Source organism: Anopheles stephensi, chromosome X, assembly GCF_013141755.1.
Source record: "Anopheles stephensi strain Indian chromosome X, UCI_ANSTEP_V1.0, whole genome shotgun sequence".
NCBI lineage: Eukaryota > Metazoa > Arthropoda > Insecta > Diptera > Culicidae > Anopheles > Anopheles stephensi.
The window spans coordinates 22,419,730-22,434,065 of NC_050201.1; the positions used below are offsets into that span (position 1 = coordinate 22,419,730).

Consider the following 14,336-nt stretch of genomic DNA (forward strand, 5'->3'; position numbering starts at 1 on the left):
TGAGCGATGATCCCAGCGATTACGAACCACTGACGCCAGGCCACTTCCTCACCGGTTCCTGCCTGAAATCTGTACCTGATGCAGATTATGACGACATCCCTGTTAACCGACTTAAACGATGGCACTTGGTACAACAGCTATATCAACAATTATGGAAAAGGTGGACCTCAGAATACTTGTCTACCCTACAACCGAGATCCAAGTGGTTCAAGCAGCCTACAACAATCAAAGAAGGTCAGCTGGTGATTCTACGCGACGAAACCTCTAAGCCAATGGAATGGCCTATGGCTCGCATAGTGAAGACTCATCCCGGTACTGATGGCGTTGTAAGGGTGGTGACACTACAAACAAAGAATGGTCAATACACTCGTTCAGTGGCAAAGATCAGCATTCTACCAGTTCCTGTATAGGGTCAGAACAGTAGTTCTGAAGGGGCCAGAATGTTCGTGCATGTCATCCACGTGATCCACGGTGGTTGGATCCCGAAATCAAAGTATGACAAATGTCACATGCATGACATGGACGAAGAAGAAGAAAAGGAGGAAGAAGTGAAGTGTCCAACAACCGCGTGGTCGAGAAGCAAGGAGAGAACGCAGAAATAAAGCGATTCAGTAAAAATTAGCAAAGAGTTATCGACAGCTATCTTGGATTTCATCTAAGGAAAGAAATATTTTCTTCTAAGATGTTTCGTACTTTCGGTTATCCCCCTATGATTGGCATCGTGATATGTTTGTATAATTTGATCCTGTTCTAATTCATCCGGTACATCTATTACAATTTTTTGAGCCCAACGAAACTTCAAAGATTTTGCCCTAGAATAGAACTGTTTGTAAACTGCATGGAGAAGTTTTAAAACGTCTGTGTTACAATATATCCCATTTAGACAACAGGGCGAAGCAAATTTTTTAATTACGTTAAATAAAATTTCTTTTGTTATAGACGGGTTTTTAATGATAATTCTAGTAAATTTAGGAAATTGTTTAAGAATTTCTACGCTGTCTTCATTACACTCTTCAAAACTAATTTGATTTTTGAATTCATTAATCGGTCTTTCAGTACTGGGGATATAATCATTATCGTCTGTGTTTGATGAGTGTTGTGTCATTAGACTTTCTGATACATGAACGTTCGTTGTTGGCTCTATTCGCGAGAGCGAGTCTGCATTATTGTTTGTAATTCCTTTTTTATATTTGATTTCAAATTCAAACTCCTCTAGTTCTAATTTCCAGCGCAACAGTTTACGATTTAAATCATTTTTTTGACGTAACCAAAGTAAAGGTTTGTGATCTGTTCGTATTTCGAATTTGTTGCCGTAAATGTAAGGTCTAAAATGTTTTATAGCGTAAATTATTCCAAGAAGCTCTTTTTCTGTTGCAGAATATCTGCTTTTTGTATCGTTAAGTGTTCTAGAGGCGTATGCTATGGGGTGCTCTTTGGAGTCTTCGAATTTTTGAGAGAGTACAGCACCCAATGCAAAATCGCTCGCATCTGTTTCAAGAATAAATTTTTTAGAAAAATCAGGATATTTTAGTATAGGATCCGTTACTAATAGCTGTTTACAATCATTAAAGCAATTAAAAAATGTTTCATCGTGTACAATTTTTGCGTCTTTTTTTAAACAATTTGTTAACGGTTTAGTTAATCTAGCAAAGTCTTTGATAAACTTGCGATAGTATCCTAGAATTCCAAGGAATGCTTTAATTTGCGTGATTGTTTTTGGAAGAGGCCAAGAAAGAATTTTTTCTATTTTATCTGGATTGGGCTTTATGCCTTCTTGTGTCACAATATGGCCTAAAAATTCACATTCTTTTCTTAATAATTCGCATTTATCTATTTTTATTTTTAAGTTAGCTTGTTTCAATCTGCAAAGAACTTTGTTTAAGTTTTCTATGTGTTGTTGCAGCGAATTTCCAAAAACAATAATATCGTCTAGATACACCAAACAACAAGTACCAATTAAATCGTTTAGAATGTTGTTCATTGCCCTTTGAAACGTTGATGGTGCATTCTTGAGGTCGAATGGCATTCGAACAAATTCAAAATGGCCCTTTTCTGTGCTGATGGCAGTTTTCGGTCTGTCCTTTGGGTCTACTTTTATTTGGTGGAAACCCGATTTTAGGTCCAATGTAGTGAAGTAAACACTTCGACCTAGCCTGTCCAATATCTCTTCGATATTTGGAATCGAATAACTTGTCGTCGATTGTCTTTTCGTTGAGCTTACGATAGTCAACGACGATTCGCCATTGTTTTTCACCGTTTGATTTTGGCTTTTTTGGTACTATCCAAATTGGTGATGTCCAAGGCGAAATAGAGTGCTGTATAATACCATCAGCTAGCATTTCGTTTATCTGCTTTTGAATTTCAGGTTTATGTATGTGTGGGTACCTGTAACTCTTGCAATGCACGGGAATTTCATCAACCGTGTTGATTCTGTGTTCAACTGATGTTATGCAAGAAAGTTTTTCTCTATCTGCAGGAATAATTGATATATTACTGCGAAGAACTGTTAGGAGTTGTTCTTTCTCTTCTTGATTCAAATGATCCATTTTAATATTTTTGTCTATTTCAGATTTTAGGATAGGGTCAGAGGATTGTGCTGAATAATTAATTTCTGTAATATCTTCCACTGCCAAAGCTTCTGCTGGTTTGGTCCAAAAAACATTTACCATTTCTCCAAAATTGCATGCAAGTGTGGTAATAGTTCCATTTCTAGCAACATACAATCCTGCATGAATAACGGTATCGTTAATGCGAATATCGTCAGGTAAAAGCACGTTACCGTTCCCGTGTGACACAGGTACTTCGATTCGTGTTACAGTGTTGGCCGCGATTGTATGCACTTCTGGTTCCATCTTTCGTATATGCAAATTCATACTGGTATTGGGAAAAACAAGTTTATTTTTACCCATATCTAAAACGGCATGGAGTCCAGAAAGGCTTTCGTATCCTAATATACCGTCGAAGAAATTGTGAAATTTGAAAATGAAAAATGTTACGTCAAAATCAAAAATTTTAGTAATAACCTTTTCATTCGTGCGATGTTTCCCATTACTGTTTGCTATCGATATCGGTTTGCATTGTTCTATCATTGATTTCGGAAAAAAAATTGGCGAAATAAAAATTTTATTCGACCCACTATCGATTAAAATTTTTGCACATTTGTTGTTGATTTGCAATAGTATGTATGGTAGGCCGTTTATCGCGTTCACCTCCGACAGGTAGGTGTGGAGACCACCTGAAAATTTACACTACCACCATAACAATTTTGCTCTTCATGATTATCGGTGTCATCCAGTGTTGTATCTTGGCTAGTGTGTGTGTAACTTTTAAACCAGATCTTGTCGAATCATCGACATCCATAGGTGCGTACCTTTGTCTATCGCTACCTAGTTTTTGTGAGCGGTAAGTTGTGTGAGTGTCCCTAGTAGCGTATCTATTCCTATCACTCAGTAGCGGCTGCGTGCTCTTATTGTTTGCGCTAGTATTGGACAAAGGTAGCTGATCTCGGTGTTTAAACGAGGAATAACACGTTTTCTGATAAGGAGCACTTGTACTAGCATGAGTTGGAAGCATTTTTTTTTTTGTTCCAAATTTTGTATCTTACACATGAACGAATATGCAGAATCCAAATTTTCAGGATTAGTTGCCTGAACGTAGCCAAAATATTCCTTGTTTAGCCCTTTTATAAAAGCGGCTAAACATTCCTGGTCAATAAAATCATTTATTGCCTGCCAATGATTACGGTACAGTTCTTTCTGCTTAGCCAAACACTTCATATTGTGGGCAATTTCTTTTGTGCGCTTGTAATACAAATGAATTGGCTTATCATCCATTTTCAATGACCACAATTCGGTTTGATACATAGCCAGATCCTTTTTGTCACCAAACGACGCGTTTAATATTTGCACAACCTCATCAAGCGACGTTGGGTTACCGTTAACGCACAACGTATCTCTAGCTCTACCTTCCACTTTGTTAACAATCACTTGTTCATACATAGTGTACACTGCCGTAGAAACAATCGGTCGATACATTTCTAGCGTTTTCTGCACCGTGGCAATCCATGATTCCAAGTGATTTTTGTTCCCATCAAATATTGGAATACTTTTCACAGGATCCGGTATGCGAAAGAGATCGTTTTGGTAGCCACTCGATGGTACGGGGGGCACCGCCACGTGTTGTTGCTGCTCTAGTTGATGTAATAATTCGCCATTTTGTAAAATGGAGGGCATTCAAGCGCTGCTCCATGGCCGAAAAATTTTCAAAAAACTTCTGGAGATCGGTTGGTTCCATTTTTTTCACAAATGAAAGTGCTTTCACTTTTGGAAAGGGTTGAAATCTAGGCATAAGCTATTAAATCACAATGCTTACCTCGTTGGGAGTAGGTAACTTGCCTTTCTCCGGATTAAAATCCTCTAAGCCGTCGATATGATGTTAAATTATTTACCTGGATATCACCGCAAATCGTCCACGGGTCGGGAGATGGTAATTACCGGATGATACCACGAGGTAAACCGCAGGTCACTGCACTTAACACATACGATAACACACTTAGGAAAGGCCCGAACGGCTGCGCCAGTTAGGATTTGGAACCACGTTTGCTTTATTGCTTCGATCTTTACTCTTCGAATGCTAAACCCGATCTGCTCTTCATGCGACGAGATAAAAGCTGACGGGACGAGGCAAACGATCTCGTTGCCGAACGTTGACGCATATGATGGTGTTGGTGGCACAGCGTTAGGTCAGCCGAACATAACTATACGTTGTGCCGTTGACCTAAGCGCTGTTTTCGTGCACGGGAGCAGATCCAAAAAGCGTCCGATCTCGTCCAGAGTTGGGAGCAGAATGGTCTGAGATTATTAGTCAGTGTTAAATCAAGCGTGGACGGATCTCTATTTGGATCTTTTGGTATGTGTGTTGGTTTGTCAGGGTGATAAATAGAAAATTGTCCTTTTTGTGATTCCTCAAAAAGAAGTTTTCCTGCAGAGTTTAATGAAAGACAGTTCCATGACTTGTGACGAGCATTAAAATCGCCACAGATGAAAAAGCTTTCATTATAAGCAATAATTCGCTGAATATCCTGCTTGAAAATTGAAAAATTTGTGTTTTTCCCGGGGTGATATTCTGCAACCAAATTCAAAGTACCTTGAACTGTAAATATTTTAATGCCAATGGTTTCTAAAATCGAAAGTTATAGGTGTTTTGTTTGTTGATGTTTTAAATTGTTTTTAATTAGTATAAGTACTCCTCCCTTTGGGCCTGTTGTTCTGTCTATTCTGTATGTTTTATAACTTGGAATGGAATGTATTGACTGGTTTTTGAATTGGTTGATGTTTCTACTATCAGCATGGCATGGATATCGTGGTGATTAAGGTAATGAGCCAAATCATATCGTTTATTGGCAATGCCATTGGCATTTCAGTAGGAAATTTTTAAGCTATCATTGCTAGCATCTATCACGGGAAACAGAATTTAGCTATTACTTCTATGGTCACTGTGATATGATCTTGTTTGGTTTTGCATTTTTTAGTTTTTGAAAAACTACTCCTACGATTGGAACAATTTCCTCTGCATTAAAAAGTTCCTGATCTCCAGGCGTGGTGTTTTGGGTTTCAGGATTTTCAAATCTTGTAGTTTTTGTGTTTATTTGCTTCCAACCTGGGATTGGAGCGGAAGGAGGAAGTGCTGGGAAGTTATAACTGACCATGTTGAATCCACTTGATGGCCTAGATAGCGGTTTGGCAGTCTTAGGTGCATGTCGCTTTGGACACCCGCTGTAACTGACGGTATGATTGCACTTTAATGCACTTTAATTTGTGCTTTGGTACTTGTCGTGATCATCGCACATTTCTAGAACTTTCCAACTTCCACCTTCGTATTCGTTTTACAATTGTACAACTTTTTTTTTATTTGATTGTTTATACAATTACGTCCGTACGATATCGCATCCGCTCTCGTCGCAATCAACCACAAGACTGACCGCATGCTGCGGTCGCTTTTCCTTCATCCTTTTTCATCGTCATCGTCCTGTTTCATTTTTCTTGTGCTCTTCCTGTTTCGTTCGTTTCGTTCTGTTCTGTTTCGTTTACGCTCTTCGTCTGGTTACATTTCATGCCCTCTCTTTCGTTTCGTTTTGCGTTCCTTTGCTGAGCTTCTCTCCCCACGAGTTCATAATTCTCATAATCGTCCCATACGTTCTTCATCTTTTTCTTTTAACCTCACTCTCGATCCCTACATCCTCCTTCACCTCTACTCCTGGTAGCAAATGTGATACATTACTGATTCTTGATATCTGTTAGGCAACCGTATGTTTCTCTTGGGTCTACTGTACTGATCACTGACATTATTAGTACTTTCTGTAACTTCGATCGGTTCCTCTAAATCCTCTTCAAATTTCTTTTTCCTATCGCAATTTGAAACCCGTTTTACATCCTGTATATTCCTAGTCAATTTCATACCCTTTCCATTTACTATTACAACCTTCGCTCCCTCTCTTGCTAGCACTGTAAATTTTTCTTTAGAAAATGTAGGATCGGTTTTTGATCTTTGAAAAACTGTAGTCAGGACAACATCGCCTGCAGTAATAGTACTTTCTTTTGCCCCACGATGAGCATCTGCAAATTGTTTACTAACTAGTTTCGAAACCGCATCATTTTCCCTAGCCGCAATCCTGTCTATCGTTTCTCGCGAGTTCCACAGACACGGAAATGTCCCACGATACCGCCAACCGACTAACAACTCAAACGGGGTAACACCCAATCGTGAGTGATGCTTCCGTGTATTGTGAATGTGAATGTACTCGTCCAATGCGTACCTCCAGAGTCTGCCTTCCTGTTTCGCTGCCGCCACCGCTTTTATCACGCCCTGGTTTTGCCGCTCGATGGCTCCGTTGGATTGAGCACTGAGGGGAATTGATTTTCGAACCTTCACTCCTTTATCCTCCCAATACTTAATGAATTCCGTTCCTTGGAAGGGTGGTCCGTTGTCACTTTGTATAATGCGTGGTAGACCCCAAACTGAAAAAACTCTACAAAGGGCATCATTAGTGGTCCGAGCATCCGTTTGCTTAACCTCGGAAACGTGTAAATATCTAGAATAAGTATCCACCGTCAACAGAAATTCACCAGAGCCACAACCAGGCAGGGACAAAAAGTCGATTTGTAGGATCTCCCAGGGGCCGTCTGGTAGTTCTCTACTGGAAAGTGGAATCGGAGGATTTCTTTTTGATATGACTAAACAGGTTTCACAATCCGATACAAACTTTGTCGCCTCCTTTGCCATGTTTGGCCACCAGAAAAACTCACGTAGGATACGTTTCGTAGCCCCACAGCCTACATGTCCTCGATGTGCCGCTTTCAGTGCTCTGACGCGAAGATTAGATGGCAAAACGATTAAGTCACCTTTGAAGACTATGTCACCCAGCGTTCTTAAGTGTTTTGACTCAGATTCGTAACGTCGAAGATCTTTGGGCCATTTTCCAGTTTGAATTCCTGATCTCACAACTCCTAGTTCTTCGTCCGCTTCAGATGCCGCTTGTATTTCCGTCCAAGAAATGGTCATATCTCCTGCATCCAACGCGTACAATATGTGTTTCTCGTTGTCCTCATCGAAAGCGTCATCTTTCTGCGATTTGCAAATCAGCCTTGATAAAGCGTCAGCAACATTTAGACACCCTGGAACTCTTTCGATGTTAAAGTGATACGGCAGCAAACGTAGAGCCCATGCTTCCGCCCGCGTCATAGCTCGCCTACCAATACGATGTGATCCGCCGAAAATGAATTCGTTGGCTTCGGAATCTGTTCTAACGATGAAGTGTTTGTTTATCAAATAATAAGCAAATCTTTCAACACCCCAAACAATCGCAAGTGCCTCTTTTTGAGTTTGGGGATATCTTTGTTCTGCTGGTGTGAGAGACTTCGATGCGCAAGATATTATACGTGGAATTTTGGATTCGCTGAATTGCACGAGTACAGCGCCAAGTCCGATAGGGGACGCATCCACGTATAGTTCTGTCCTGTCTTTATGATCGAAATAGCCGAGTCTGATGATAGAGTTTAGTGCATCTGTTTTCAAAAATTCGAACTCTTGATTTTCCTTATCTGTCCAGTAGAAAATGCCCGACTTGGCAAGTGTCCTTAGCTTTGTGGTCTTTTCGGCACGTTTGTGAATAAAGCGTTCCGTAAAGTTTACCAATCCTAGAAAACTCTTCACTTCAGACAATGTTTCTGGCCTTCGAAAATTTTCCAACGCCTTCCTCTTATCATCCTCAATACGCCATCCGTCTCCACATAACTTAAATCCCAGGAACTTGACCGATCTCGATCCAAATACGCATTTAGCTGAGTTAAGCCTGACGTTGTGTTCGCGCAGCCGCTGAAGGGTCTTTTCCAAATTAATATCGTGCTCTTCTTTTGAGCTACCAAAAACCAATATATCGTCCAAATAGTTAAGCACCCCTTTACATTCTGTAAGTACCTTGGTTTGTAGAATCTCTTGGAAGATGTCGGGTGCGTTGCAAAGACCGAATGGTAGCCTCTTGAATCTATATGTTCCATTGCCAGCAAAAAAGTTCGTCAAATGCCTGCAGTCCTCATGTAACTCCACATGAAAAAATGCACTTGATAAATCGATGGTTGTAAACCATGATGCGCCGTTCAGTTGCGCTAAAATGGCCTCTAATGTGGGCATCAGAAATGGTGTTCTTATTATGCTCTTATTTGGGCCTCGAAGGTCTACGACTAAGCGAATATCATTCTTGCCTTTAGGGACCACCAATAAAGATGAACAGAATGAATTTTCCATCTCATCCGTAACCCGTTCTATAATTCCGCAGGATAAAAGTTCGTCTAATCGTTTTACTGTCTCGTTCCTAAATGCTGGAGGGATGCTAGTAAATACGTTCCTAGACGGTGGAATCCCTTTATCGTAAGTCAACATCACAGGAAGAACATTGAATTTAGGAAATTCTGACGAATCTGCTAATACAAAAATCTCTCCCGGCATTAATCGTGTTGTGTCATTTCCCATGTTTGTCTTAACTGGCACTTCCATACCAAGTTGTAGCACGCTATATCTTAACGAAGTATTCCTGCTAAGCAATGCTCGCGCTTTTGGAATAACGTAGAATTTTTCCATTGTACGTGGACGGTCCATTGAGATGAACAGCTCAGCGACAAAAAAAGCCACTACCGGAATTTCATCTTTCATGCCGTAAGCTTTCAAGGAACGATCCGTTCCGTCTCTTACGTTGAAAATTTTCGTTTTTTCAGGATCACTTCTACATAAACAATCAAAATTATCTTCGCTGATGGTGTTAACGTCAGCACCAGAGTCAATCAAAAAATTAATGGGGACTCCTGCTACGTAACCTACAACTGATCCTTGATCGTTTTCTCCTCGGATTATCACATACAACCGGTCGTCATTAGATTTAACAATATCCGAGATATAGCAATTAGCTCTTGAAGTAGATTCCAATATTACCTAAAACATAAATATAATTAGTTTTGATTCAGTTGTATATCAAGTATAATAATTATTGTTATGGCAAAATTGCAAGCAATTTATATCTAAAAGAGTTTATTACAGAATGTGACTATAAATTTTCGAGAGTTACTGATTAGTTCAACGCTCGAAAGGAAAATATGTTTACTTCCTATCGTTTAAGAAAGTAGAAGCAGGTGCAATTTTATAAGTATGTTACTGATAAATGCATAAACGAACCACAAAAATAATTTTTATTAGGAATTAGAAATTGAAAGCTAATCGGCCTCAGTTAGGAAAGTTTTACTCACAGTCTTTTGTTCACATTCAGTTTTGTCTGCATCATTACCATCCGTAATCGCCGCAATCTTCCGGGTTTTACTCGATTGAGATGATTCGCCCTCCGTTGAGTATCGTTTAACCGCCTTATTTTGCAGATCAGGACGACATGCTCGTTCGATATGTCCAACAGTTTGGCAGCCTCGGCACCTCTTGTCGATAGCGTAACAATTCTCCGGCTGATGAGAATTGCTGTTACATCTCCAACAAACGATACGACGAATTCCAAAAGACCGATTTGTGGCAAATCCGGTAAAGCCCTTTTTGTTGGGTCCTCTATCTTCCTGCATTCCCCAATGTTTTTGTCGGTACGTCAATCTATCACGCTGAAACTCCCCCAGACGAGACGCCGTTTTTGGGTAAGCACCGTACGAAACAGCAGAGACCTCAGCCGTAGATTGAAGTGGTTGTTGATTTCTATTGAAAATATTCTCATTGATCGCCTCAATTTCGCAAGCTCGCACTCTATCCAACAGCTCGTTAATCGTCCCGCGTTTCTTAAGGATTTTCCATCCTGCCTTGCGTACTTTGGGATTAATTGCATGTATCTGAATCACGTCAGCAATGGTCTCTATTAACTGCTCGTCCTTGTAATTACAAAGTTTGCCAAGTTCGATCACTCGATTGACAAATTGATAATCAGACTCATCTTTGATTTGTTTCATCGCTCGCAACTTTTGACGCTGACGGAAAACATATAGATGAGATCCGTAATATTGATCCAATCTATCAATTGCATTCGAGTACGAATAAAGATTCGCATCTTTCTCAGATTGAATTGGCGCTGAAGTTTCCAGTACATTCAACAGAGCACGACCTGCTTTCATTTTGAATGCACTCATCTTGAGAGATTCACTCGAAATTCCCGCGAAATCCATTGCTGCATCAAATTGCTCCTTCCATCGTTCGAATGTTGTCTTATCCACCTCTTCTTTTTCCTCCTTGGGTTGACAAGCTTGTATTTGTAGTGTCGCGAAAGACATAGACGCCAACATGGAAACCTCGTTGTTGGATTGTATGACCGGTTGTAGCATTGTCGATGAGCCACACGGTGAGATACGGGATAACTGCTCATCAGATACTTCTTCAATCCAGTCATTTCGTCGTTTAGAAGAGTTCGCGCGAGCTTCCTCCAGCTGTGACTCTAGCAAAGTATTCTTCTCTTTCTCCTTCTTCAAAGCCTCGATCAAGGCGTTCAGCTCTGCTTTTGTTATGTCGCCCTTGCTGAAGAAACGAACAAGAATACAATAGAATGACCAAAATTTCCGTATCTCCTTGTGTTGGACAACGTGACATGTGCTTACACCGTCAAATATATATGGTATAAAATCTTGAAAGTATTCGTTGTGTTAGTATATTTCCTTCTCATCATTTTTAAGAACCGCTCGAGGTCCTTCTTTTTTCTCCCTTTTTTTTTTGTTTTGTTTTCAAATAGAAATACTTGTGTATGAACCGCTCCAGGCTCTCTTTTTTTAAGAGTTGGTAACACCATGAACCTTTCGAGGTTCTCTCTTATTCTTTTACAATTATAGAATAAGAAATGTTTACACTAGAACCGCTCGAGGTTCTTTTTTAAAAAAATAACATAGATATGAACCGCTCGAGGCTCTCTCTTTTCTTTTACTATCCACAGTAGAACCGCTCGAGGTTCTCTCTTTTTTTAATTACTTAGATATGAACCGCTCGAGGCTCTCTCTTTTCTTTTACAATTATTCGATAGCAAATATCCACAGTAGAACGACACAGCTCGAGGTTCTCCTTTTTTTTAAGACTTAGATATGAACCACTCGAGGCTCTCTCTTTTCTTTTACAATCCACAGTAGAACCGCTCGAGGTTCTTTTTTTTTTTTAATTACTTAGATATGAACCGCTCGAGGTTCTCTCTTTTCTTTTACAACTATTCGATAGCAAATATCCACAGTAGAACCGCTCAAGGTTCTTCTTTTTTTCTTCTTTATACTAATCACATAAGATATATCCACAGTAGAACCGCTCGAGGTTCTTCTTTTTTTTGGAATTCGATAACTAGGAATTGCTCGAGGTTCTCTCTTTTTCTCGAAATAAAAAACGGAAATAACGCATACACGCTCAAACATGTCATAGCAGTACAGAAAGATGCAAGAAGAATCAGAATCGGAACTTTTGTTTAAAATAGTCTTGTGGAAAAGTCATAACGTTACTCGTGCCAATATCTGCTTTACTTATTTTTACATGAACCACACAAGGCTTTCTTTTTTCATATTACAATTATAAATTGTCATGCACCGCTCGTGGTTCTCCATCTTCCCGCGCATCGTTCGACAAAGATCGACAGCGAGTGAGCAACACATACATGCTCAAACGCGTCATGGCTATGCAGAACCGAAATGATTTCCTAGAACCGCCGTATCGCTGCACGTGCCAATCGATTAATCGATACGACGATCTTTAGAGCCAACTTATGTATTGATTATCTTACCGACTTGCGCCATTGTCGTGATCATCGCACATTTCTAGAACTTTCCAACTTCCACCTTCGTATTCGCTTTACAATTGTACAACTTTTTTTTTTATTTGATTGTTTATACAATTACGTCCGTACGATATCGCATCCGCTCTCGTCGCAATCAACCACAAGACTGACCGCATGCTGCGGTCGCTTTTCCTTCATCCTTTTTCATCGTCATCGTCCTGTTTCATTTTTCTTGTGCTCTTCCTGTTTCGTTCGTTTCGTTCTGTTCTGTTTCGTTTACGCTCTTCGTCTGGTTACATTTCATGCCCTCACTTTCGTTTCGTTTTGCGTTCCTTTGCTGAGCTTCTCTCCCCACGAGTTCATAATTCTCATAATCGTCCCATACGTTCTTCATCTTTTTCTTTTAACCTCACTCTCGATCCCTACAGTACTTTCCTGTGTTTTTTACTCCTGTGTTCTTCCGCACACTTGTTACATCTGGCGATGCGATTGCAATTGTTTGCATCGTGGCCGTAAAGTTGGCATCGTCTGCATTGCATCGGACCTGACCTTTTAGAGAAAAAAACTCCATTTCACTACACAGTGGTCCAGGGCCGCGATTGTTCGTAGTAGCTGCATGCTAGTGGTACCCGTAAGAAAATGCACTAAATATACGGCTTGATCGTCGTATCGTTTTTGCTTTATAGCTAGTTTTTTGACACTAGTTGGGGCTAGATTTTCTTGTTGAAGAATTTTTCATTACGTCTTCAGTAGGAAGTTCATGTAGTCCGTATAACATAACTTTCGTTGATTTGTCTTCCTCTAACTGGAAGGTGGAACGCAATATTGTTTTGTTCTAAATGCTTTACCAATTTGTGGAAGTTGTTTGTATTGGTTACTAGAACATTAGTACCGTTATTTGTCTGTTTCGTAGTATAACGCACTACACCAGCTGCTGTTACACACTTGTGCACGAATAGTACCGATGAACTTATCACTACTACTGGTGGAACTTTGTTATTGCACGACGCACTGATATTAGTGGCTTTGGGGGTTTTAGATTTGTTCGAGGCACTACCCTGGAGTTAGGTAACATCTGCTTCGCACTCGCTCAGCAACGCAAAACTGTTTATGGAGCGATCGGATCTGCATTGTTGATCGTCCGATGCGTCAGTCTGTGTACTCAGTGGTACGATTCTGGGCCTCTTGCCCCTGGGTCTTTCTTTCCCTGCCATCGTGATGGCAGGCGTGTGTGCTACTTTCTACTGTTTCAGGTGTGTATATTTGTATTTAACGATTTAAGAGATAATAAATTACGTCTGTTTTTGATCAGGTCTGGATCTAGGCTGATTGCGTAAACACAACAGGACGAAGGTTTAACACATACATAGACATTAATGAACATGTACACGAACTACCGAATTAATTTGTACTGAAAACGACAGTACAAAACGAAAACTAGATCACACAACATTCATATATCAACGTAGCGAAAGAAAATTAATTGCACGAAACCAATCACTAGTGAGAGTTCTCGGTAAATCGGTAAATCGGCACGCTGTGCATCACGAGCACGGTGCAAGACATCGTTCATGGCATTCCAATTTTCGCGCGTTTCGTGTTCATTCGCCTTCCGGCAAAGGTGACTATGGACACCTCGTACGAAGGTGAACGTTTCTATTGTCGGTGTCGGGCAAGCAGTACAACAAGTGAAAAGTTCAATATCCGCAAATGGTCGATCAAGGGTTGTACAATTCGCCACCCCGATGGAGTTTCTCATCCTGCATTCTCCATCTGCGGACATTCCTTCTTCACCGATCGACGTTTCTTCGTGGAAGGTTCCGAACCTGACGCTTGCGGATCTTACGTATAACATCCCAGGCAAAGTGGATGTCGTCATCGGTAGTGAAGCGTTCTGGGAGCTGCATATTGGACGCAAACAATCACTGGGCGCTGGGCGGCCGTGGCTAGTGGAAACTCAGCTTGGATGGGCAGTAGCAAGGAATGCAGCGCAATCATCTCCACCCTCGTGTGGAATGTGATCCTCTCGTTTGTCACATTGCAACGAGCAATTCAATAGAGG

General features: G+C 40.5%; 1 protein-coding gene across 2 annotated transcripts; it reads right to left on the bottom strand.

Annotated features, from left to right (window-relative positions):
- Positions 1 to 5,152: 5,152 nt before the first annotated feature.
- LOC118515076 lies at positions 5,153 to 12,854 on the bottom strand. Of its 2 annotated transcripts, XM_036061808.1 has the most exons (3): positions 12,281 to 12,819; positions 9,795 to 11,046; positions 5,157 to 9,483 (listed from the first exon to the last, which is right to left on the bottom strand). In XM_036061808.1, the coding sequence occupies exons 1-3, from the start codon at positions 12,310 to 12,312 to the stop codon at positions 6,250 to 6,252; spliced, it is 4,518 nt and encodes a 1,505-aa protein (XP_035917701.1). In that variant the 5' UTR covers positions 12,313 to 12,819; the 3' UTR covers positions 5,157 to 6,249. The 2 variants fall into 2 exon arrangements, with proteins under 2 accessions (XP_035917702.1, XP_035917701.1); XM_036061809.1 differs by having other exon boundaries at positions 5,153 to 11,046; positions 12,281 to 12,854.
- Between the last annotated feature and the right edge of the window lie 1,482 nt (positions 12,855 to 14,336).